Source organism: Clupea harengus, chromosome 26, assembly GCF_900700415.2.
Source record: "Clupea harengus chromosome 26, Ch_v2.0.2, whole genome shotgun sequence".
In the NCBI taxonomy this organism is placed as follows: domain Eukaryota; kingdom Metazoa; phylum Chordata; class Actinopteri; order Clupeiformes; family Clupeidae; genus Clupea; species Clupea harengus.
The window spans coordinates 5,988,839-6,015,582 of NC_045177.1; the positions used below are offsets into that span (position 1 = coordinate 5,988,839).

The window sequence follows — 26,744 nt, forward strand, 5'->3', positions numbered from 1 at the left end:
GGAGAGGGCGCACAGTGCAGCTCTTTGCAGGCAGGGGGAGTGGGGGAACTATTTTTTGAGTAGCGCCATTAGAAGTGATGGTGGGGGGGGGTGGGGGGGGGGTGACGAGAGGGGGAAGAAATGAGTGTCTTATTTGTCCTCTCTGTGCTCGCAGATGCCAGCAGCGATGAGGGTGGCTCGATACTGCAGCAACACCCCACACATGCTCTTCACAAAGCCCTTGGAGAGGGGGAATAGTGGGAAGCCGATGTCCGGGTAGCCACTGCGCTCAGGAAGGAAGCTGCGGTAGCTCTTTCTTCGCTTCTTTGGTCTGACCGTGGGCTGAGACTCCTGGGATGCCTTGCCGCTGGCTTGCGACGCACCGCCCGAACCCTGCGTCAACACCACCCCATCACCTGCCCCACCACTGGCGCTCCCGGTCACCAAGACCTCACCGTCCGAGCTCTGGCTAAGGTCCTGCTGCAGGGCGGAAGTGCTCCCGGACGAGCCCCCAGGTCCCGTGGTAGTTGAGGGGCTGAGGCCCGAGTCCTCCAAATCCTCTTCCTTCAGGTCCTGCTTGCTGGGGCTGCTGTGGGCCAGTGCATGGGGGATCTCCTCCAGCGGCTCTCGGTCGCGGAAGCCGCCGCCTCCTCCTCCACCTCCTCCTCCACCTCCCGCCCCTCCTCCTCCTCCTCCTCCTCCGGCCCCTTTGCCTCCGCGCTCCACCACGGCCCCGTCCAGCTCCAGCCAGGACTCGATCCGGTGCACCAGGCGCCAGCCGCAGGAGCTGAAGTGCTCCTGGATCTCCTGCTGGAAGACTTCCACGGGGTGCTGCAGCATGGTGCTCATGGACTGCACCATCTTGATCAGCGCCATCTCGTTGTAGCAGCGGCTGTTCTCGTAGCCTTCCTGCAGGCCCCTGTCACTGTCGAAGCCAGCCTCGTTGTAGTAAGGTTCATTAACCAGGATCAGACCTAAGGCAACACAAAAAAGCCCATCACACTGATGTCGGTTGACAGCAGAGTATATCTATTTGGAAGGAAATGAGTCACCTCCTCCACAGGTCCAAAAAATATTTCTATATAAAAGTACATCCGAGCTACCCAGTATTAAGACCCTGTCAATGTGACATCCTCAGGCATGTAAATGATTCATAACACATAATTAGACCATCATACTGCGATATACGGAAGGTTAATTGAATCAGAAATTGAATTGCATTTCAAAAGAAGAAACATTAAAGTTGAATTCCCTATTCCTGCCTTCCCTATTTTGATCTTCTTCAAGGTATCAAGGAGCTTCTGTGAGATTCTCGCCGCAGTCTGTGCCCATATGAATAAAACATACATCTGCAATGGGATCAGACAGAGAGAGGGCAGGGCCTTCACCTTGAATGCCCCATACAGGACTAGAATAAGAATTACTCCTGTTCCTCCTGTAAGAATTAACAGGCAGTTCATACCTTGTAGGAAGATGAAAACTGTTTCATAAAGCAATCCTCAAACCTTATTAAAATCAGAACAGGATGGTGATCTGAAAAGTTCAGATCAATTAAACACTTTTCTTGACACCTAGGAGTATTAACAATCAAAAACAGCCTCCATTACATTCAGTTGTGAGAGGCAGTCATCAATGAGATTAGCATCTAACGAGCAAATCAATACAGCTGATTGATTAACTGATGTGTTTCACTGACCTTGGATGGAGATGAGCACTTGTAGCAGACTAGACTTGCTGGTCCATCTCTCCGTGCCCTGCAGGATGGAAGAAAACACACACATATGACCTCAATTCCGGCTAAGAATTCTTGATCTGCACAAGCCAGAATGAGTCAATTAATTTGCCACTTTCTCTGACAGTCATGCAAAGCTCACCACTGGAGCCGAGCTCTTCTAAGTGCCTTTGATTCCAAGGATCCCACATAACATTACTCTGGTACTGGTGTATAGACTCAAACCTCACACAACTGTTTTTAAAGACCTTAACTGTACTTGATAAATGATAAGAACCTGTCTGGCGAGTCTTTCGCACAGAAAAACCCAATTAGAGGAAGTGGCATAAAGCATGCCTCATCAAACGCCAGGTTCCATGAGTACGCAAAACAGATAAGCTCCTCAGACCACACCAACGGCCCCCCTCACAGGAATGTCCTGAAATAAGAGCCTGTTAGTTCCAAATTCCATTACCTTGCCAATCCAGGTGCCCAGCAGGCTGACGCAGACCTTGCCGTTGTCATAGAGATTGGGATTTAGACGGCCACTGCACTGGGACAGGTAGCGAAAAAGGGGGGGCACTGCCGGGTAGATGTTGGGGAGCTGAATGTCGAACAGGAAGAGACCGTCCTCGTAGGGTGTGCGTGTGGGGCCCTTGATCAGAGCAGCGAACAGGTCCTACGGTGGGAAGAATGGAAGAAGTCATTTGGCAGTCAGGACCCATAAACACGGGTTTATCAGATGCTTTGTACAATGGCGTCCGTGAAAGCACACAGTTTATCTGTAACAGTAGCCAGTGGGTATAGTGCTGTGCGGAGTAAATCTCACTCCCTAAGAGACGTTAGGGGACCCATGGGTTTTAGCCGCCTGGTTAGCAGGCCAGCCTCCCACGCCTGAGGTTGAGAGTTGGAGTCCAGTGCGGGACTGTGCTTGTATACACAACGCAGGTCACACTCTGCCGTTAGCGCGCATGTTGTGGAAGAGGTCACGTGGCTTCTTAAGCCCCATTGCTGGGTCATCACACAATCTCACAACGGCCACTAGAGGTCGCTTTTTGTGCGTTTTAACTTAAGCCAGGTTCAATTAGAATTATGTTTTTCCTCCCGGAATTACATCCATTACAGGCTTGTGGGTTATATCTTTACCCTTGTGGGCCTATTTCGCCTTTTAGTACTTTGACTGTGTGTATTAAACGCTACTTTACATGGACAAGCAGAACTGTAGGCTAGTTTCTCTTCTCACACAAAGACACGCAAATTGTCAAACGTATTTTTACCCAAGCTTTTTTTTTTTTTTACAGCAATCATGTTCAATTTAGCTCACAGCTACGTGTTAAAACCTGAAAAACTCCCGGTTTAAGCAGTACAGTTCTAAGGCACAGCTAAGCTAGCCAAACACTAACTGTCTGATTGAATGCCCCGCTATGTTCTGCCGACGCTTGTTGATGTGTGCGTGTTGGTGCAATGCACACGAGCTTGAACTTGCCATGCGGTCCTCGAAGGTCTTGACCATGATGCCATCAGGCAGGGAGGTGGCCAGCAGAGCCATCTCCTTCCTCACGGTGCTGAAGAACTTCTTGGCCTCGGCCGGCTGGAACTCCATTATCTTAAAAGTGTGACTCTCTGAGGTAGAGGAAGCCAAAGAGAGACAAATCACAAACTAAACTGAACAGTTAGGTCTCAAGGAGTCTGTCTTGAATACCTGCCTTCCAACTTGCCCTTCTGAAAATAACTTTGTACTCCGAGTTTATTAGGAGAGATTTGATGAATGGTGTAGCCACTACACCTTGAGCCAAATCCGAGACAGCGCTGATTCAAAAATAGTGCCAGCTTTGAAAACTAGGCCCAGCAACAAGGTCAGAATGAGAAGATGTGTCCCTGAAACCCTTATTTGAAACCCAACTTGAAAAAAAGAGGAATCCTACAACGCAGTGCAACAATTTGCCACTTTTTGAGGCATGTTTTATAGGCAACTAGTTTTGGCATCATCTTCAAATTATTTTGGTATATGGTATATTTGGTAAAATGGTATATGGCCATGTGATATGCACTATGTAGTTCTGTTCTATTACACAGGCATGAAAACGGGTCAGGGGTGAAAAAGGTGAGAAGGATATTACCCCTCTAGGGGGATCCGGGGGCATGCTCCCCCGTAAGAAAAATTTTAATATTCCATATTTTAAAGCATCAATCTGATGCATTTAGAGATGCTTTTTTTGCCAACCTGGGGAGAGCTGGAGAAACTTAACTTCAGCCATGAGTCCAAAATTATTATGGCCTCCTTACTAAGTATTATGCACTGATGTCACTGGGTCTAACATACAGTATAAGAGGCAGTGGTAAGGGCACCACAAATGGCTTAATGCATAGCCCCCACAAGAGATGGTGGACATGCTGTAACTTAACTTGTCTACTCTTCCATCATGATTGACAGCCAATACAATGTTATGTAATTCAGATTTTAATTAGGGCTGTCAATAGATACAAAAAAATGAACTAATTAATCTCACATTTTGAAATGCATTAATCTAAATGAATCGTGATTAAAAGTTAGTTTGACTTCTAAAGACTACATCTTATAAATGAACGAGTAATCACTTTCAGACAGCGTGTATTTTAGACACTGTTGTTTAATTGTATTTTTTTTTAACACAAAACTACACGCAGAACTGTGTTTTCAAAGAGGCTCAGGCCTATAACTCATACCTATAAAGTGCCAGCCAGGTACAGACTGTGTGCCGCGCAGGGTAGATGTTAAAATGGAAGTAGCCTAGCAGCTGCCAACATAATACGGGCACTATCAGTGCCTAAAGTGGTCAGTTTGCCACTTATCTCCCATCTGTTTGAGACGTCGATTAATTCCTCTGCACAGTGCTCCGCTGTATGTCGCGAATGTTTTTTTTTTTTTTACTTCCAATCCAAAAGATCTCAATTTCCATACATTGTCAATAAAATGAGCTGTGACACCCAGGTAATTGTCATTTCTGACTGACGTCCAGTTGTCACCAGTAAGGGAGACGCTGGCAGCTTGTTCGAGGAGCTGAATTTTTCGTGCTCTCTCGCCGTCATACAAGGAATGGTAAGAATGGTAAGAATAAATCGTAAGAATTGTCCCCTGAAGGAATTCGAATCACCTCAGACAGCCCACCGTCCTCAACTATGTTGATGGGCCGACAGTCACCGGAAACCTAAACTGCGTAAGCGTTGGTAACCTTTTCACGGACTGGTCTAGTTATTTTAGTGAAGTCGTGGAGTGTGGGTTGGCGACCATCTAACCTGGGACTGCTTTCTGTCGGGTGATAACTTAAAGATGAGCTGCTTCTGTGATAGCTAAATTCAGCTTGACAAATGCTACATACAACTTTAGTTTTGTCGGTTGTTCCGTCATTTTTACTCTTAAACAGAAACTTTCCGCCCAACAATCACTCTGCTCTCTCCATCTTCAACTACCGTCTCGGTCTCTCCTATTCCTGACTGCAGGCACGCGGCGGTTTCGTGTAGAAATGGGCCGGTGAACACATCCATCCCCATTGAAGCGCCGTGACTGAGTTTATCAAATTCAAATTACCTGGTGCCTCGTCCAGCACGGAGAACACCTCTCCCTTGGCACTGGTGAAGGTGACGCCAGGCTTGCCGCCACTCTGCTGGCACAGCACCGGCGTGTCACTGGGCCACTCCGAGCGCACGGGCGTCTGCGGCTCCGCCTGCGGCTGGGTGGTGGCGGTCGTCGTCGCGGCGGGCCTCTCCTCCTCGACGGCGCCCTCTTTTCGTGCCTCCTCCACGATGGCGCAGACGTCCAACGTCTTCTTCAGGTTCTCCTGCAGCTTCTTGATGTCGTCGAGGAAACGCTTCTCCTTGGTGGGCTTGGTGCCCTCGGACACCGGCGTGGTGGCGGCGGCAGAGGCGGTCGTCGTGGTGGCTGAGGGCTCTGCCGAGGTCGGGGAGGTGGGTGAGCCGGTCCACAGCTGCTCCACGGTCATGTTCTTCAGGCTCTCCAGGATCTTCAGGGCCTCCTTCAGCTCTCTCAAGCCCCGGGCCGTGCCCTCCTTCCCAGACTTCTCCTCCGCGGCCGGCGTCGTAGAGGCCGACGGGTCGGGGGTCGCGGTGGCGGCGATGGCCCCTGGGGCGTCCCCGCTGACCGGCGTCAGGGGCATGGTTTCGGGGAGAGCGGCGGCGGCCGTGGGAGTGAGGGCCGGGTCTTCCTTATGCTCCTCCTCCACGGTCTCCCAGCTGTCGCTCTCGTCCTCCCACTCCTCTGAGGAGGCGCCGCTGCTGCTGCCCTCCACTGAGGTGTAGTCCGTCTCCTCCACCTCCGATTCCACGTTATACAAGTGCTGGGGTTGGGGAGGGGGAGAGGGGGGTGGAGTGTACAAAAATAGGCATCATTTAAGTGTTGGACGGAGTACAGAGATTCATGGCATAGTTCTAAATTATCCAATCTAATCTAAATTATCCAATTTAATCTAAATGATCCAATTTAAAACTTCACTGTAATGACTGTGTGAGAGCACTTAATCTCCATGGGTAACAGCGCTGACATCAACAAAACCTCAAAGCACCAATTCAGTGAGTAAACGGGCAGTTGCAGACACCATATGAGAGATCGGAGACACACAGTCACAGCCATGCAGGAAAGACAATGAAATGGCTACTGTTTTGGCCGTGGATGCTGGCGTTTGGGGAAGATTTGGTACCTGTGGCAGTACGATAGTTTTGGAGTTGTCAGCCCAAACCACCTCCACCTTACTGCTGACGTCCACTCTCGACACGTGACCCACTGACGTCTGCACATAGGGAGAGAGAGAGACACACACACACACACACACACACACACACACACACACACACACACACACACACACACACACAGATAAGTTAGATTATTCCCTTGTCTTGCATATGTATACATGTTTTTGGAGACAACAATGACGACATGTGGGTACAATTGCAGCATTAACAGTATTTGAAACGTCTTTCAAGGTAAGTTTCAAAAGGAGAATTCAAAATCTTTGGGAAAAACTACAGGACATGGGTGGTTCTTGGAGTATGCATCTGTAGGGATAGCTTTGCCGCCTTTGTTTTCAACGTGCTTCAAGTTAATTATTTCTATGATGTCTCCAGACGGTTAACTCTCATCATGTAATTCCAAACAACACGTCTGGCCCAGTGATACTAATTATACCCAAAGCTTGAGTCACAGACAAATGTGATTCAATTCCATTAGGATTATAGTTTCCAATAAACAGGCATTACACTATCATTTTCGCAGTCCTCTTGGTCAGGGTTGACTATTCTGATGACAATATCCGTGGTGCGGAAATGGAAGTCTGGATGATCAGCGATGTCATAAACACTGACATCCTCCTCTTCACCAATCACCTAGGTGACGGAAAAACAAATGAATATGCCGTTTAAACAAAATAAAACATTAACCCAATGTTCTGTCCAACCAAACCCACATATTTGCATTAGGTTCAGTGGATGAACATTCAATAATGAACTATGTGTTAGTGGCAAAATGGATAAGAGTTTAGAGAAACAGTGTAACTAATGTTGCCATTGTCACGGCAACCACACTGCGATCCCAGAGTTGGCTGACCTCTACGTCATCGCCCGCAGCGTTGAGTTTGATCCACTTGACGCCACACGTCCTGCCCTTATGATCGCCTGACTGGATGACCCCATAGAGCCCTGGGTCTTGAGAAGCGGAAGCTGAGAACACACACACACACACAACACACACAACACACACAACACACACACACACACACACACACACACACACACACACACACACACACACGTTCAGAATATCATTTGCAGACGCACTCTAGTAACCCTCTAAGGCCCTCTTGGCTATTCCAAGTACTTTGAGGTCCACGAAATCCTAATGTTCTGTGGTCGTCAAGGTGACGAACACCAAAATCTACTTTACTGACATTAGCACACAGTAATATCCGTTGAAATAGGGGTGGGTGATCTGACGATTTAATGTTGTGATCAATCTTAGATTGGATAGGTTAGACGGTCATAGCGTGGATATTCTCAACAGTACATTTTCAAACATTGGGAAGAAAGATTCAGATCATGAATCGTGAGCAAATTTGGGCAGATTGCCAACCCCCTACACCGAAACATTATATAGAGAACAGAAACTGTAGTATTGTGTCTATTACTTTTTAAAAGTTAAAGCTATAAATATATTAAGTACATTAAATATATTAATGAGCCACATGAGGTCACATACAGCGCTTGTCCACGACGTAGTCCCCTGGGCAGAACTCATGGTTGTCCAGGTGCTGGATGGGGATGAGGTCATTGGAACGGATGCCCGCCTCCAGCCGGCCGTCCTTCCACATGACGTCAGACGAGGTCACCGTGGAGACGACCTCCACCGCCACCCTGCCCGCAGCAACAGCAAAGAAGAGAGGGGGGGGGGGGGGTCAGCGAGGGCCCCTTCCTAAACCACACAGCATACTCTACAGAGGCTAACGCAACATGTAGAAAGCAACGTTCTGTAACCAGGAATACAGTGGTGTCCTAAAACAGTTGACCAATACGATCTTCAACGACACACTAATTGCCACATAGGAAGAGGGCAACATTGGCATTTGCTTGCAGAACAGAGAGAACAGAGGCGCTGTCTGGAGAGAACAGAGGAAGGCAGAGGGCAACACCGAGAGAGACACCTCCTTTCCAGGCAGACACCAATGATTCGCCAAATGAGGTCTTCATGAGCGGGAAGAAGAAGCACTAGACATTTCCAGAGGGGTGCAATCGATGGGCACCTCCCTTTGCTCGGACGCGGGGCTCAATGCCCTGATTATCAATGCTGGTTACTGATTATGATGATATGATACTGTGCCAGGCGCTTGCTGCAGCAGAATGCTTTGCGTCAGCACTGCTTGAGTGGGAGCCGAGGACAGGTCAAGACCTATACAGTGCCACATCTCTTACACATCATGACAACTCCATAATGTCGTAACCTGCCCCCTTTATAGAAATCATAAATATTTCATAAATATAAAATGATAAAAAAAAAAATTTTTTTTAAATCACCTAAAAAGTATGTCTAAGAGACATTCATCCGTTCTATTTCTATCCGTTCAATTGCATCCATCTACATTTACTAGGGACACGACTTTGATACGTATGATGTAGATTTCAGAGTATTTATATCTCACAGGTTTTGTAGGTAATTCCATGCCAGGGTGACTGACAGCACTGTGAACGCACACGTTGCGCCAGCACACGAGCTCCCGTTGGGAAAACAGAGCCTGACACAGAGCCAGCTGGGCTACAGCTGCTCAGGGCCGCCCTGCCCGAGAGAATACTGCTCAAAACCAACCGCTCTTTACTGCAGCGCTTGTCTATCTTGGCTTTCTTGACGAAGCTTAAATGATTCTAACAGACCGCAGAGAGAGAGGATGAGAACATCGCCAGGCACCCTTAATGAAGACTACGACGACAGTGATGTAATGTTGAGCAATGCTTTTTCAGCAGGTTCTCTTTGCAAACCTTTAACTATTCTACTGGCTGAACGTTACCACCTTAAATCCAGCATTGTGTCCTAAAAACTGTACAAAGGAAACGGCAGATATCCACCATCAACTATAGTCCCATATTGCAGGGATTTTCCTCAGCTTCAATAATAAGCTGCTTCTATAAGCCAGACATCTGCTAAGACAGACCTGGGCCAAGTCAAGTTCGGTTGAAGAGGCAGAGCACCATCCATCCCTCATCAGCTCACCCATCACCTTGCTTGAACTCGCGGCAGATATCAACCATCAACTATAGTCCCATATTGCAGGGATTTTCCTCAGCTTCAATAACAAGCTGCTTCTATAAGCCAGACATCTGCTAAGACAGACCTGGGCCAAGTCAAGTTCGGTTGAAGAGGCAGAGCACCATCCATCCCCCATCAGCTCACCTATCACCTTGCTTGAACTCGCGGGAGAACTTGGTCCTCTTCTTCTTGTGCTTCCTCTTGAGGTTGCGGATGGACAGTGGGATGCTCTTCTTGCGGTTGGGGGGCATGCCGCCCATGCTCTGCAGCGAGGCCGTGGAGCTGGCCGAGGACGTGATGGAGCTCGTGTCGTCCGTGTCGTCCGCCTCGCCGTCCGTGTCCAGGTCTCCCAGCTGGCCATCCTCCCCGGCCTCCACCTCCTTGTCCGTGACCCCGTCGGGTCGCTCTACGGGACCGTTGTTGGGGCAACGGGGCACTAAGGGGGCCTCCCCTATCCCATCTTGCTTTTCACCTGGACACACACACACAGGAGAGGAACGTGTTCAGGCATAAACTGATAGCCGTTACTGCATTCACAGATTGAATCCCTCTAGTCCACCAGTACATCCCTTTACCTTTTCACAAAAGAAGAAAAACTGGTCAAGTAACTAGTAAACGGTTTCTATATGTAATGTTTGCAAATCTTTAGTCAAAGACAGCGTAGCTCAAGTTGATCCTTTCATTTCATATCCCAGTTCAACTGAAGACGAATTCCTTGTGATCTGGATCCAGAGACACCTTATTTGCCAACTCTCACTGACAGAGAAGGAATCCACGTACCCTCTATGTGGTCAGGTTTGTCTCCTGACTGAAGGCGGTTGCCATGCAAATCTGCACCCTCCGTTGTCTTCCTCCCCAGGTCTTTCTTGAAAATCCGCTTCAGCTGTTCACACATCAAACAAACAAGTAAAGATATAACCAAGCAAGATACAAACAAACAAACAAACAAACAAACAAACGAGACATAACCAAGGTCAGAGAGACCTTCAGCAGGGTTCACTCTTAACTCCAAAGAGGAAGGGCAAAGGGGATGAGTGAGGAGCTGCCCAAGAAAAGTCAACAAAGACTACATTTTGAATCATAAATAAAGCACCCCAAGTTTCTATAAAAGAAAAACAACGAGATACAACAGTGTCCACGCTTTCATTACAATTACCCAAGACAAACTTGGGCCCCAGAAGGGGCCTCACATACGCACCCTCCTGCAGACGGGGTCTTCTGGGTGCACTGGCGTCCCCTCTGGCCCCTCGCAGGTGATGCGGGTGGCGTCCACCTTGGATGGGAACACGTAGAGCGCCCGGTCGCCCAGCTGCCTCTGCGTGTGGTCGTAGTAACCCAGCCGCTTCACTCTGAAACAGGGACAGCGTCATTAGACTCCAACCTCGACCCTGATCTGCTAATAGTGGCAAAACAACACAGTATATTCATGACGGTATGTTCTTCAGTGAAAGACCACATCGCTTGGCAAAGAATGAGCCGAGTTCAAATCAAGGTGCCCTCCTCTCAAAACCTCAAAAACAAACTGCTGTGAAATGATTAAATAGTTGGTGCAACGGTGAAGGGTGGAGAATGACGTTGCAGATTGTTTTCATTAAAAATATCAAAGCACATCACCACCCAAGGATATCCAAATCATGAATTTGAGTCTGGTTATACCAGTTTTTGGTGCAGGAGCATTAAAGCAAAAGATGTTTGCTCATAACATCATACACAAAACAGTGTTTCAAATGCTCTAAAAAGGCCATTATGAACAAAACTGAGAAAAACTCTGCCATCCTCTTCAGACCACTGCTTGAATAAAACGAGCCGTCTCTGCTGCAGTAGTCTGTTTCAATGTCACGCAGCAACAAAGGCGGCTGATTAAACCCGTCCCTTCGATCCCTGCTCAGCATGAACTCCGTGTGGTGCGGGGGGGACTGACATACTTGCAGAGGTTCTCCTGAGTGATGGTGGAGGGCGGGGGGTAGACGCTGTCGGAGCCCTTGGGGGAGTAGCTCTTGGTGATCCATGTCACTTTCAGCTCAACCACCTGCACCTGTGGGCAGAGGGCAACAGAAGACTCTTTACACCCGAGTTTGGTTTGCGTAAATAGCTGCCGGTAGCGTTGAGCTAATCGTTCACGTTTGACAAGCCACTCCGTGATACAGAAACACAAGAACTACATTTATTGACGCAAACAGAGGTCTGAATGGAATGAATGTGTGAGTGTGTACATTTCCAGGTTTGGTGTATTTGTGAGAGTAAATGTGTCGGGTTGACGGAGGCTGGCTTACCTCCTCCACTACCACCCGGAACTTGGTCTTCTTGCTCAACACGGGCTTAACACCATAGAGCCACTGCACGTTAGCAAAAACCTTCGACGGACCAATCAAAACTTGGCCTGGGTAGAACCCGTACGCCTCGTCGAAGAAGAGCCCCTGGCAAGGGGAAGGAAAGAAAGGAAGGAGAGAAAAGATGGCAGCGTGAGTGGCAGCGTGGCATGAGCACAGCATGTGCTTCAAGAGTCACAAGGTGGCATGAGATTATGGGCAGAGACATGAGAGGTTCCACTCACGTTGTCGCTGACGTGAGGACAAACGTCATAGAGTTTGGACCCATCTTCCTCACTCATCGAACACCTGGATTAAAAAAAAATATATATATATATATATATTTTAAAGATATACAGCCAGAAGCAGAAAATGGGGGGGGGGGTGTTGAACAACGCAAGTCCAAGTCAAGAAGACTGTTATAACCTGAGGAAAAATACTACCACAAATATGACTGTAAAATTGAATAAGCTGTATTCAAAGCCTCATCAAAGAAAACCATCAGCTGTAACACAACTGTTACCTTGCCCCGTTGGAAAGCTTCAAGATAATGTTGTTGCTCAAGTCATACACTTTCCCCAACCAGAAGTCATAGACTATGTAGTCCCCATACATGAACGTCTGTCAATGAAATGAAAGAAGTGGTTAGCTGACACATAGTCGGGAACGTATATAATGTAACGTTTATATATAACGTGTATTAGCCAAGGCATAACGGCACACTTTAATCAAATACACAGAGAACTAAAAAATCAAACTGGTCAGAGGACGATCTTACCCATATGTGTTGCAAGTCTCGACTACTGACGGGATACAGGACGCAGTTGGTTCCAACTAGTTTCACTGCACACTCAATGTTAATGTTGGTCACTATGCCACACTGTTTATCCTGTAGGGTGAGAGCAACACTAGTTAATACAGTATCATCTCACTTGTTTTCATATACGAGCACCACTGTACTTGATTGCTGCATTACATGCTGGCTTTGCCCATTAACTTTCGTTTATACTCTTACAAATGAATATAAATAATTTTTAAAGTTCTGAACATTTGGCTCACCTTCATATTCACATGGGTCAACAAGCCCAGTTCAGTGATAAATCATCACTGTCTCATTAATTAATACGCAATTCATCAAAAAGCCTGCATGACTTTAAGCGAGAAGTCTAATTAAATGGAGAACAACGATAAAACACCAGAGTTGAAAAAGACCAATGAAGGAGGAGTGTGTGATTGTGTGTGAGTGTGCGCGCAATTGTGTGCGCACAAATGCGTGTGTGTGCAAGTGTGTGTGTGTGCAAGTGTGTGTGTGTGAGTGCGTGAAAAAGGGATAAGGGGGTTGGTTACTTACATTGGAATTCAAGCGTCGTACAAAGTCCCTAGGCACGATGGATCGATCTTCAAGTTTGAGCTGAAAGAGAGGGGTGGAGAGGAGAAGAGAAGGCAGAGGGATGAGCAACAGCGGAGAGCAGAGTCGCGACTAATCACACTTCAAAGAGACTCCTCTTTGGGGCCGACTGATGGAGCTCGGCCTCTCCCAGCGTCCAGCTGCCCCATTGCCTGCGGCCAAGACCGTGCCATAATCTAGTGCTAGATGGCTACTCGACATAACTTCTCATACTCGACATAACTTCTCATACTAGACATAACTTCTCATACTCGACATAACTTCTCATACTAGACATAACTTCTCATACTAGACATACATGTAACTTCTCATACTCGACATAACTTCTCATACTAGACATAACTTCTCATACTAGACATAGTACATGTAACTTCTCATACTAGACATAACTTCTCATACTAGACATAGTACATGTAACTTCTCATACTCGACATAACTTCTCATACTAGACATAACTTCTCATACTAGACATAGTACATGTAACTTCTCATACTCGACATAACTTCCTGGAGGCAGTGGGTTTAGTCCCGCATGGAGTAGTCTGAAGGGGCTACTCACCACTGGCCAGCGGCTGCCTGCTCAAGTAATTTTTAGTAGGTTATTATCAATCATCTGTTACTGCATATTCAGTTCTTATAAGCTTTTTGTAGCTGCAAATGGCAGAACATTGTATAGACAAAAAAAATGAAAGCTTGGCCTTGTTCGTTGAGGAGCTCATACATAAATCATGGGATGTTTGTGCTTGACCTGACCATACAACTAGAATGTGACGAGAGAGTGACATCCAGAGCACCTGCCTGTGGTGAACAGGAGTTTCAGTTTTACACCTAAATGCAAAACAGCTTGGACAAACCTTGGACACCTGCAGTGTTTTACCCCGGCTCTCTTAATGGTTCACACAACCGCATTAAGCTGCCATTCGTGGAGAGGGTCACGGCTGGGGCACCAGACCAGACAAGAGGCACACAAACGGACACCAAAAGGAGGAAGAGGAGGAGCACCAAAAGGAGAAAGAGGAGCACCGAAAGGAGAAAGAGGAGGACCAATTTGTACTGTTGGGAGAGATTGAGGAGGAGAGGCTTGCTTAAAGTGAAGGCTTGAAAACAGACCGCAGAGCTGGGTGGGCGGGTAGGAAAGCAGAGTGGCGTTCAATAACCAACCAATCACGGCTCACGACTACGGTGCCATGTGCCCTTCAGAAACAGGAATGCGGTAGCCGCTGAAAGCGCCAGGTAAGGCCGTTTCAAGTGCCAGTTTGGCAGCTTAAGACACACTTATCCTGACTTGGCAGGCTGCTGCAGGTAAGGGAAGGTGCTGCATGAAAGCTGAAAGCTCTGCACTGCACAGCACAGCCACAGATGACTCAACACGTTTCAATGCCGGAGAGAAAAGGCTTTTCTCAGGGGATTAAATGACCATGCAAGGTAGATGACAACGAACGTAGACGAGGGCACACATATCTTCAATTTGCAGAGTCGATGTAATTAAAAACATACCAGTTGTCCAGAACTACAAAAAAAAAAAAAATTATTCCAAAAGTCTTAGTCAAATAAAAAAAGGAAACAACCTCGGTGATTTCTATAACCAAAACAATAATACATATACATGAAAACATTAAGAAAAATAAAACCCCTCAAATGTCAAGGGCAATGAAATACCCTAACTTCAGTAGCTCCCTCTCTCTCTCTCTCTCTCTCACTCACCATTCTAGGGCCAATGATTTTACCGCGATAACGGAAAACGGACGGAATTCGCGGAATGAACACTTTGAAACGGAATTGCAACTTTGAAACGGAAATATCATTTTGTGCATACAAATCGCCCAAATTCCCCTGTATTTTGGGCTGCAAGGCTATATTTCTTTCAAATAAACACAACAACGATTGCAACGATGAACAAACATTAATTAAAGAACAAAACCACTGAGAAAATGTCACGTCTGCACTGAACTCTGCTCCGGCCACGCCCCCCTTTTCAACGGTTGACCCACAGATCTCCGCTATAGGGGGAAGCCATGACCCCCACCCTGCCTCCAGAGGCCTGTTGCTATGGCGAAGGTGCGGCAGATCTGGAGTCTGGAGCCTCTCCGAGTGAACCCCGGCTCTGTGGCGTGGGGCGGCACACGAGGACGGTGAGGAAGTGGAGCGTCGGCACACACAGCAAAAAATAAGTGACCCAAATTCAGCGCCGGTCTCACGAGAAACATCACTGGCAGCTCGCAGCTTATCTGGAACTGCATGTGTGTGTGTGTGTGTGTGTGTGTGTGTGTGTGTGTGTGTGTGTGTGTGTGTGTTATGGCTAAATATTTGAACAGGGGATAATGTTGTAAGCCAAAACTGAGGCTAAAAGTCAATGACATGACATAGCGTGGTAATGGACTATGCACCAGCGTGCCACTCGTGTCGGCTCATTAACAGGGGTGAACCCACAGTGGTGGGCATGTGCAGTGGGCATGTGCAAGTGGGCATGTGGGCAAAACTAAATGGGCGTGTGGGCGCTGAAGATATAATTTGCGAAGTTTATGAAAGGCCTTCAGACTGATAGGCCATTCTCAGCTTTAATGTGGTGTTTAACGGAATGAAATAATAAAACCTTGCATAACAGACACAGACAAAGAGGAGCACCTTCTCTATCTGCGGAAGGACGCGGGCACATAATGTGCAGATTGGCATAAATACCAGATGTCACACTGGCACAGTAACCGTATCTCTCGGCATATTATCTTTAATGTGATGAGCCCATTGAGCAAATTCACCTCAACCCCACCTCCAAATAACAAGGTTATGATTACAATGCTTCCCAGTCACGGGAGTCAGTTGGCAGCCTCCAGTCTGTGACCTTCCTCTGACTTTCTGCTCATCTAAACGAATAATCATTAAATTAAATAATTGTCATGTTTAATGATCATGACTGTGATTGCATAATGGGGCACATCCAGGTAAACAAAACGTGATGGAACTTGTTAAGTTTTCCACAACTGTTTCCTTCTAAAAATAAGTCCTTTAAGTCCAATCATTCATTCCCCATCAATCATTCACTCAATTAGGCCTAATCATGGAAATACTCAACAGATTACCCGACACAACCAGTAATATCTCAATATAAATCAAAAGTGGCAACTCTAATAAATAACTATTCTTGTTTTAAAATGTACAATTAGTCCCCCTAACAAACATTCATGAGACAGGCTTCTGGGGAATAACTTTACAACCTTAAAGTGGCCTATTGAGATCCGTGTTGATCCATCATAGTGCAGATAGTCTTAGACACACAGGCCAGACACAGGCAGACACACACACACACACACACACACACACACACACACACACACACACACACACACACACAGACACACACACACACACACACACTCAGAGATGTGCAGGCTTCAAAAGCAAGGTGACAGTAGGCAGCGCCTCTCATACTCTCCGGCTAATTAGCTCAGTTTAGCGCAGACGTCTCTGCCTACCGCACCAGACCGGGAGCCGGGCGAGATGAGCCACGGCACATCATCACTCCCATCCCAGCGGAAGACAGGATGGAGGGAGGAGGGGAGGAGGAGAGGAGGAAGAGAGGTGGGTGGCGAACGAGGAAGGAATACCGCAAGATTCCAAAGCATGGATCCCCATACTAATGAAGACTCTAAAGATCGTACCGGAGCGATGGAATATGCCCAACGTTTCACAGGCACCACAGCCTGATGGCTGCTCTTTCAGTTTCAGGCTGCCATCTCTGTGTTTGAAGAGACAACAGTGACTTTTACTTTAATGCTCTTTTTGAAATGTCGTCATCTTCTCTAATCAAGGTGTTTTAATAGACTTGCGATTCCATTTCTTATTTCATATCCAGTTTCGACCTAACGGCTAAGGATTATCTTTTTAATTGCCCAGTCTGACCAAATTAGTTTACCTGCCGGCATGCCAGTCAGACTGTTCCTTTTCATTTTGAAAAGGGAGGAGGAGGTGGCGGCGGTGGTGGCGACGGTGGCGGCGACGGTCCTGCCGTGGCATCCGACTCACGCTGGCACTCTGCCAGAGCTAAGTGTCCTGTGGCCCGGGGGGTGGGCAGGCTTATTACTGGCAATCTGCAGGGCATGGGCACTTCATTTACTGATTAGAGAATTGATTGGCTTGAAATGTGCAGTCGCTTGCTAGCTTTCGGGCCTTTAATTGCTAGTTAATGGAAAGGTTATCCTGCAGCATTCTCCAAACACACAAACGTGTTCCAAGAGCCTCCGGCAGTGTGTGTGTTGTGTGTGTGTGTGTGTGTGTGTGTGTGTGTGTGTGTGTGTGTGTGTGTGTGTGAGAGATATCAGTAAATCTGCTGAACTACCTCCCAAATGACAGCACTCTCCGCTGCCAAATCACAAAGAAACAGGAAACAGAAGGCTAGGCCTTCATCAATCGCTCTGCATTCCATCCCTACTGTAATCACTCACAGACAAGCCTGTCCGTCAGGCCCCCCCCCCGGCCACTCCCCACTGGCTGGTCTGGAGAAAGGGCCCGCCCCTGCTCCGGAGGACAGAGATGTCTGTGGAGAAGACAGATTGGGCCCGGCTCCCCTGCTGGGTCGGCGTTTTTTCATTCCGCACACGCTAACGTCCTGATGGGATGGCTTTTCCCCCCCTCAGAATTCAACGAGGCTAAAAATCAATAACGCTCCACAGGAACCCGCCTCCACCCACAGCGCTGATAAGTAGATTCAGCCTCTTTTTTTTTCCACTTCAACTGTTTATCGAAGATGCTACGCCTTTGATTATTGCCGCCATGCACTTACAACTGTCCAAATATGGGGGTATAAAATAAGATCCACCCTTTTCATTCATACGGGGGGGGGGGGTGTTTTGAATTGAGTGTCCACAAGGTCATAAAATGAAGCCGTTTCATCCATAAAGACTAGCCAGCTATAGCTAACGCTGCCATCCCACGATGGTGGAATTTATGAAGCGTACTGCAGCTGAATGTCATGTCAATCGCTTAAAAATAGATGGCAAGGGGGGGGGGGGGGGCGGGGAGCGGTCATTCGCCGAGCCGCCGTCTCTCTCCCAGCGAAGACGGTGAGGGAGTGATGGAGAGTTACGAGGAGGACACATCAATCTCGTCCCTGTCTGGTTTGAGACAAAGGACCTCCCAGCGCTCGGCATTTCCCTCATCGTGACACCGCTGTCAACTGGTTACTTTCCCCCGCTGGAGGCCATGGAGCTTTCAATAATCTATAATAATAATAACAGTACACATAAACACACAACACAACACAAACAAACAAACAAACAAACAAACAAACACGCACAACAGTGCTCAAAAATAGACTCACGCAGGGACCCCACCCTAAAAGACCAAATAACGTTCTCGGTTCTGGCCATTTCTCATCGGCTGATCTCGTTTTTGTGTCGTCAGCTAAGAGCGAACTTCCATCGATGCCCGAGGGGGGAGGTCTCGGCGAGAAGCACCTGATAACCTGATGATGGGCGTTCAGGAATGACGGTGTTTACTGTGTGAGTTCTGCCATTGTTTACAATCCAGAAACCCGGCAATTAACAATGCACAATGACGGTGCACAATGCGTTATCGGGAACAAAGAACTACCTCCTGCCTGGCAACAAGCAGACTGTTCTGCATGGTGTGGCAACACAGGGGATGGGCAGTGAGGAGGCGTCAGAGAGAGAAAGAGAGAGAGAGAGAGAGAGAGAGCGAGAGAGAGAGAGAGAGAGAAAGAGAGAGAAAGAGAGCGAGAGTGTGTGTGTGTTTGTGAGAAAGAGAGAGGGGGAGAGGAGGAGAAAGAGCAAGAGAGCGAGCGAGCGAGAGAGAAAGAAAGAAAGAAAGAGTTCTCCTGGACCTTCCTGCACACTCCCTTTGCTTAATTCACATCCTCTGTGGGCAGCAGTTTTTAAAGCGCTAAAAAAAACACGAGAGAACAGGGATCCCTCCGGGTCACAACAAAATCTGGATAATTAATTGAACACCTGACTGTGGGTTTCTCTAGGAAAACACACACACACACACACACACACACACACACACACACACACACACACACACACACACACACACACACACACACACACACACACACACACACACACACACACACACACACACACACACACACACACACACACACACACACACACGAAACAAGAACACCGTCACCAAGCCGCTGCTGAACCATCGCCCTTGGCTGTGCCCACAATTAGTGCAGATTGATTACAGGGATCAATAGGAATCCGCCTGTCCCAGGTTTGTTTGGACATCCTGGGCTAATGAACACGAGTCGCTGCCCTGGATGCCCCGGGGTACGAGCGGCACGCGGAGGAGCGAGAGATGGAGAGAGAGAGAGAGAGAGACTGCATGGAGTGAGAGAGATGGAGAGAGAGAGAGACTGCAGCTGCGGAGGAGCCACGCCTTAAAGAGCAGACACTCCCAGACCTGTCTACGCCACACACACACACACACACACACACACACACACACACACACACACACACACACAGTGCATCGCCACATCGCTGTTTCTCTGGGGCTGCAAAGAGGCAGGCAGGTTGTTTATACACACACACACACACACCCCCCCCCACACACACACACACGAGAAAAACACACACACAATCAAAATACAATACAAGTGCCTGAAGGCTGCTATTCAGCTGAGAAGCGTCTCCTCCCAACCTTAACCCAACCTCAGTTAGTGAGTGCAGACAAGTTACCAAGGGACACTGACACGAGGACACCAGCCAGGTTACTGAGGGACACTGACACGAGGACACCAGCCAGGTTACCGAGGGAAACGGACACGAGGACGCCAGCCAGGTTACCGAGGGACACTGACACGAGGACACCAGCCAGGTTACCGAGGGAAACGGACACGAGGACGCCAGCAGGCTTAATCTTAGTGGGCCAACAGGCCGGCTCAGAACAAGCTGAGGTGGCACTGTGTCTAGTATACTGTATGAGGTCAATGACTGTGGAGGTAATGACTGTGTGAGAGGTAGGTGTGTGTGTGTGTGTGAGAGGTAGGTGTGTGTGTGTGTGTGTGTGTGTGTGTGTGTGTGTGAGAGAGGTGTGTGTGTGTGTGAGGGGAAAGAGAGACCCCCCCTGTGGGTTGGGAGTAGAGAGGAGCAGGATGAGTGAGAGGTAGTGAGTGAGGTGTGTGTGTGTGTGTGTGTGTGTGTGAGTAAGGTGACACAGATAGATAGAAGACAAAGGCTGACAGTAAAAGATGGTATGAGAAAGACAGTAGAAGGAGGAGATGGAAAGCGAGTATGAGAGCGTGTCTTGGGAGGCGCAGATTTCTCCCATTACATCACTGGGTTGCACCCTTGGGGAGGGGAGTGAGAGAGCAGAAGGAGGAAGGGGGAGGAGGGGAAAGAGAGGAGAGGGGGAGAGAGAGGAGAGGGGGAGAGAGAGGAGAGGGGGAGAGAGAGAGGAGAGGGGGGGAGAGAGAGGAGAGGGGGAGAGAGAGATGAGAGGGGGAGAGAGAGAGAAAGGCAGAGAATGAGACAGAGACAAAGAGAAAGCCAATTGGACTGAGAAGGAGACAGATGTCTCCACCTGCTTGTCCTTTTAACATGCCGCTAATGTTTTCGCTGTCCTTCTCTGCACGCCTAACCCTGGCAAAGTGTGACCTCTCGACCTCTTCGTCACATCGCCACCTCCCCCACCCGCCTCTCTGCGTTTGACCCCTGTTGTCACGGCCGTGCCACGAATGATGTGTGAAAACTGCCAGCACACACCAGAAGCCTTTTAGTAATCATACATACATACTCCGTCACACGCACGCAGGGTCACTCGAACGCCCTCACACACACACATTTTCTTTCTCTCCCTCACACACACACACACACACACACACACACACACACACACACAAAGCTGGTAGTCTTTGGCACAAGGTCAGCTCCACTCGCCTCCTGCGCCCTGCACACTGGCCACGTGGCAATCTGTTCCAGATTAGGAGACTGAGGCGGAGACTACACCTGCCTTTCCCCTCGGCTCTCAGGATTGAAACCTAACCAACACACACACACACACACACACACACACACACACACACACACACACACACACACACAAACCTGCCCTAACGACTCCCCCCACAACACATTACATCTGCAGCCGTCCGCCTACTCCATCACCCAGCTCCGCCTCGTTGTCCAAGATGACCCGAGTCCAAACTTTGTGTTTGCGCTGCAAAGGCGCTGGAAGGGGGGGGGGGGGGGGGGGGGGTCACATATACTGCCCTCAGTCTTTAAGTCCATTAAGGTCTTAGCACAGATAAGGCCAATGGAAGGCCACAGCCTCTCTGGGTGGGAGCTTGCGGTCAGGCTCACCAGTGCGGCTCTCCAGGACTGGGAAACACAAGAGTGGCACAGGATGGAGTCCACTTCATATGGGGCTGATGAAGATGGTAAATGTGTGTGTGTGTGTGTGTGTGTGTGTGTGTGTGTGTGTGTGTGTGTGTGTGTGTGTGTGTAATTTTTTCTTGGGTTGTTGTGCCAAACAAACCCTAAGCTTGCTAGGGTTTCAAGTATAGGACTTCTTTTAACAAAGACAAATCTAGCCGATGGCAAACAAATTGATTTGCTCAGCAGTTTCCCCTAAAACAATTGGGGCACAAAAAAAAACATGCATGCGTTTAAGCACTGAAGAAAAAAGTAAGTTATTCAGGATGAGAGAAAAGTAGACAAGGATCCCCAAAATAAAGGATGGCTTCAAATTGTTCTCATGTCCCTAGATAAATTAAATTCCCATCAATCAGTCAATCAGTGGAATGCCTTTGTTATGGTGTCAATGCTAAGAGTCCATCAATCTCCAGGCATATTGCATGTTGCTTATTTATGCTTCAAGCAGTTACTCCGATAACTTGGGCAACGCAGAAGAGGGGAAACAATGTGCTGCCATGGCCTAAATAGATTCGCTGACAGGAACACGCTTCCCCTAAGTGAATAGAAAATGGAAATTTAAAAGCCTATTTAAAGCCATCGGCACTCTTAATTAGGTGGGGGCTGTCGGAGCCCAGCAGTGCAAGAACACCAGCGCGCACAATGGTTGGCCACCGGGGGGGGGGGGGGGGGGGATTGGCTGGTAACCAGTGACCAGGTTCATCCAATAGCAACACAAGCACTCAGAGCCCCCACAGGATGACTGTGCAAAAAAGCAAGCTACCACGCTACATGCTAACAGGCTCTCAAGGCTACGTGGGTCCTGAGCAAAACCATGGCAGATGCCTCATTGAGCCTGCCTGCCTGCCTGCCTGCCTGCCTGCCTGCCTGCCTGCCTGCGATGCGTTTATGGGTTCAGTGACATTTGACTCAAGAGCCCCATCAATCACTGGCGTTATTCCCTGGGCAAGTGCAGAATCCTGGGCAGTAAAGCCTTGCATTCATCCATACTGGTGCTCAGGACACAGCCAGGAGGATATGATGATTCTTCTCCAAATTGCTTTGAAAACAGCAGCGGCTTGTGCGTCATCACATTGTATCTCGCAACAGACATTACCTGGCACTATCTGTATCTGGTAATAATCATGAACGTCAACCCTTTAAACAACTCGACACCCAACCTTAAAAATACTGAAAGTGCGACACGAGTCTGAGCACACGAATGGAGGCTGTTGTCGATCCTCCAGAGGGTCACAAACACGGAGGCTGTGGAGTCTAAAAATGACTGGGAAGTGAGAGACAGAGCAAAGGGGGGGAACAGAGTGGGATAACAGATAAGAGACGCCAACTCTTCATCAAGGGCTACATTTTAAAATAAAGGGGGAGAAACAACTTCATTAGCATAGCAACCATCTGTCTCATTGCACCCAAGTCGACAGTAGACCTGGCCACTTCACTCTCACCGCCTCACCGTCTCCCCACCCCCAGCCCTACCCCTATCCTGACCCAGCCCATCTCTTCTCCTCCTGCAGTGTCATCTCTCATCCCTCCCTCCCTCCTCTTCCTCAGTCCCCGGGGATGGGATGCTGGACAGGGCGTTGGCTCCTGATGACTTCAGCTGTGATGGGGCACTCAGCGTCTTATGGAGAACTTGATCAGCATGCCTTGAGACTCAAGCCTACCCATACACACACACACACTTCCTTGAGGCTCGAGCACACACACCACACACACACACGCACTTCCTTGAGGCTCGAGCCCACCCTGTGCTAGTTACAAACACAGACTCACAAAACCACACGCAGTCACTGTGTTCATTCATCTTGCTACTAGGAGGGGAATACATATACACACACACACACACACACACACACACACACACACACACACACACACACACACACAAAGTACAAGGTGAGGCGGGGGATAGGTGTATTGTCAGGCTTTCATTAAATAGGTTTCAATCAAAGCCGTGTCTGGGCAAGTGGCACAGAGTGCCACATCTTATTAATCTGCAAAGCAACTGCCTCCCAAGGAAGAATTTGCACAACAAACGCTGAATACTACAAGACAGTGGAATGTTTTCAAAAGGAGATGGCGTGTCCCGTTCAATACCGGATTTTCATTACCAGCCTCAGTGATGGGCTTACATGCCTGGAATTTCAAAGAAGACCAAGGGACTCGTTCTGATGGAGGGCGACTATTTGTTGCGTAAAAGCGAATCACCTCCCAACGCATCCAACAACTGAGGTGTTACCAGCCCTGTGGAGACACGAATCTCAGACGACTAACTGGATTTAGGCGTAGCAAAAAAAAATAATGTAAGGGCTTCCGTAAACAGTCCTGACTGGTAGTATGTCAAGCAAGGGCAGCTGCAACCTCGGAAACAGATGGTGGAGAAGTCAGAGTTTCGGGGGGCGACTGCAATTCCCCCAGCACAGACTGCGGTCCAGGCCTGACAAATGGGTGTCATGGGAAACAGCAATACCAGATATAGCTCATTCATCCCCAAAGATGCTTGGTTTCTTTCAGATGGATAAAACTAACCTTCTACTAAAGGTCTCCATCAGCTAGAGGCAGACATCTCAGTAACTGCTATTGTATTCCATGTGCATCACATAAGGGTGACTGTACACAACAAGTAACATTATGCAAATATTTATCAGATACCTCATCACGCAACCAATCAACCATTTTTAATAGTAATTGGTTCATGATTCTTATAACCGCCATGAGAATTGATCATCCTGCACCTACTTGCTTTGATTGAAGAAGAGTTGTCTTAACAAATGTATGCAACAGGCACTGGGAAATGTACCTGGCATTAGCATGACCACAATGGAACGTGGGGACATACGTTGAGAGGAGCTTTTCTATACCCTCTGTAGTGACAAAGGCCATTAGGTCATAGCCAAGATGCACACTCACGCAGCATCGCAGCTTAGCCGACCGCTAGGGGTGGAAGTCCGGAGAAGGCTGAGTCCGTTTACAACTGACCACTGACACCCATTATTCCTGAACAACCAACAAGATGAGGCTGTCATGTGCCAGAGGCCAAAGACTCCACCAGAGCGTTTCATGTTTACACAATGGACTGCAACGGGATGAATGAGAGCTGGAGCACCTTCTAGGCCGGTCATGTTGTGTTGGGACTCTGGTCTAGCGGCATCTTTTCCCCGCCCCAGCAATTTATCAGGCCTGACCAGCTTTTGGCTAAATACCTGTGTGGATACCTGATGATATACAACACGAATGATGTAGCAGAGAAATGTGCTGAAAAATAAATGTGAGATTGATCGGGCCACTAAATATGGTTAACAAATTCTTAAATCTTCTTAATCCATAATATTTAGAATTAATTATAGACTGCTTCTCTACCATGACACAGTAATGTGAAATTCCTGCGACGACCTTCTGTAGCCGCCTCATAGATGTACGCTGTGTTTGAACCAAAGGGCAGCAAATACTTCTAAAATTCTATTGCTCTTCATGCATGCTCTGGACTTGCCACGGGTCAGCAAAGTGGGCAGGGTATGCCATTGTCACGTTCAAAGTTTGGCAGAATTCCATCAATCGGGCAATGGGTTAACATTAGCTAATAGTGCATGGACTTTAGCTTGCTAAACTGCTCTGTACAATCTATAAAACACCCGTCTCTGCACACCTCATAAGAGAAGCAGTAACGCTGACATTACTTGACTGGCGAACTGTTCCTTCATGCAATCTTATCCATGGCCTGTTATATGCTTTTCCATTTAATTTAGCCCGTTAAGTTAGCTGTTTTAGAACCACTTTGTTTAAGGTGACAATTTGAGGTGGCTAGCAAGGCCAGTAGCTAGTGCATCAGTGCCTTGCCATTTATTGTTCATTCCATTGCAACCTTGCTAACAACTTCGTAGCGGGTGTTCAAACGAGGCGTTGTTCAGGATAAGACCGACAGTTAGCGATAGCCAGCTAATGAGCGTACCTTACGTTAGCTAGCTGGCTAGAAAGGAATACTGGTTTGATGATGGGAATGCAGGCTAACGAACAGACGTAATGTTAGCATAACATTTCCCGGGCGTGATGCCCGGGCAACAATGAAACAAATATGGTGTAGACAGGGTAACATTTCATTTCATACTTCAAAATTACCTTGGTTTCATGAACGTCTTGCTTTACTCCATTTGGATACCACTGCACCCGTACGAAACCTCTTCCCAGAAGCCGTGTCCGCGAGTCCGCAGCACCGTTCTCTGTATCAGCGTTACCGGGGCCACCACATAGCCCACAGCCACCACCTCCTTTACCTCCGCCATCGTCGGCTATGTCCACATCTATGTCTGAATCGGAGTCAAAATCATCCTCGCCATGTATCATTACCACAAGGCCAAATCGCAGCGACCCACGATGCCGACCTGAGACTAGGTCGTGGGTGAAAAGGAGTCGTTCAGAACCTCCTGCTGAAGGAGAGAGCGCCATTGAAGGAGGCTCAGATCCTGGGCTAGCTGCCGGGGAAAAGGCTGGAGTCGGGGATGGGGATGCTGCGTCTTTAGCCGCCGATGCCACGGGTTCCGCCATCGCTGCTGTTGTCGGGGAATGATGCGAAAGAGCAAGAGGGATGGTGGAGAAGGGATAATGAGCAGAAACCTGTAACCAGGGACCCACACGTGTTTACGTCGGTACGTAGCACTGCACGTCGATTATGTAGAAGAGACGAACCCCTTTTCAAAAGAGGGAGTAGAATGGACAGTCTACCGAGACAACAGGGAGGAGATTGGTACAAACATGCAACGACTAGCCACCTGTTAGTCGATGTTAATGTATACAAAATTAAGTCCGTCGATTATTTAGTAAGTTAGTGAAATTAAGTTCACGCGAGTTTTAGATTTTGGCCATAGTTTGACGCATAGGCTAAAATATTGCCTAGATTGAATGCAAGGAATAACTGCACAACAGTGCTAATAACATTTAAGACAGGCTGTCGGTATTCACGTATTACACCGGTAGCAATAGCCTATTCAACAATAAAGCACATGTTCAGCTCCACCCACGCGACAAGGTAATTAATTTGGCCGCATGGTGTCAGTATTTTAATATAGTTCATACCGTTAAATGCGTGTAAGAGCCGCAGTTGCCAATTGGGTCTGAATATCCTGGACCACCCCACCCTACATAGGCCTCTCCACAAACAG

General features: G+C 48.0%; 1 protein-coding gene across 1 annotated transcript; it reads right to left on the reverse strand.

Annotated features, from left to right (window-relative positions):
• Positions 1-120: 120 nt before the first annotated feature.
• LOC105900194 ((E3-independent) E2 ubiquitin-conjugating enzyme UBE2O) lies at positions 121-26,530 on the reverse strand. Its single transcript, XM_031563943.2, has 19 exons — positions 25,705-26,530; positions 13,137-13,196; positions 12,564-12,674; positions 12,309-12,406; positions 12,031-12,094; positions 11,750-11,893; positions 11,402-11,511; positions 10,675-10,825; positions 10,257-10,359; positions 9,621-9,948; positions 7,938-8,092; positions 7,290-7,402; positions 6,944-7,069; positions 6,385-6,474; positions 5,259-6,024; positions 3,177-3,313; positions 2,166-2,369; positions 1,676-1,733; positions 121-953 (listed from the first exon to the last, which is right to left on the reverse strand). Exons 1-19 carry the CDS (start codon positions 26,128-26,130, stop codon positions 130-132), a joined length of 4,068 nt encoding a protein of 1,355 aa, XP_031419803.1. The 5' UTR covers positions 26,131-26,530; the 3' UTR covers positions 121-129.
• Positions 26,531-26,744: the final 214 nt, after the last annotated feature.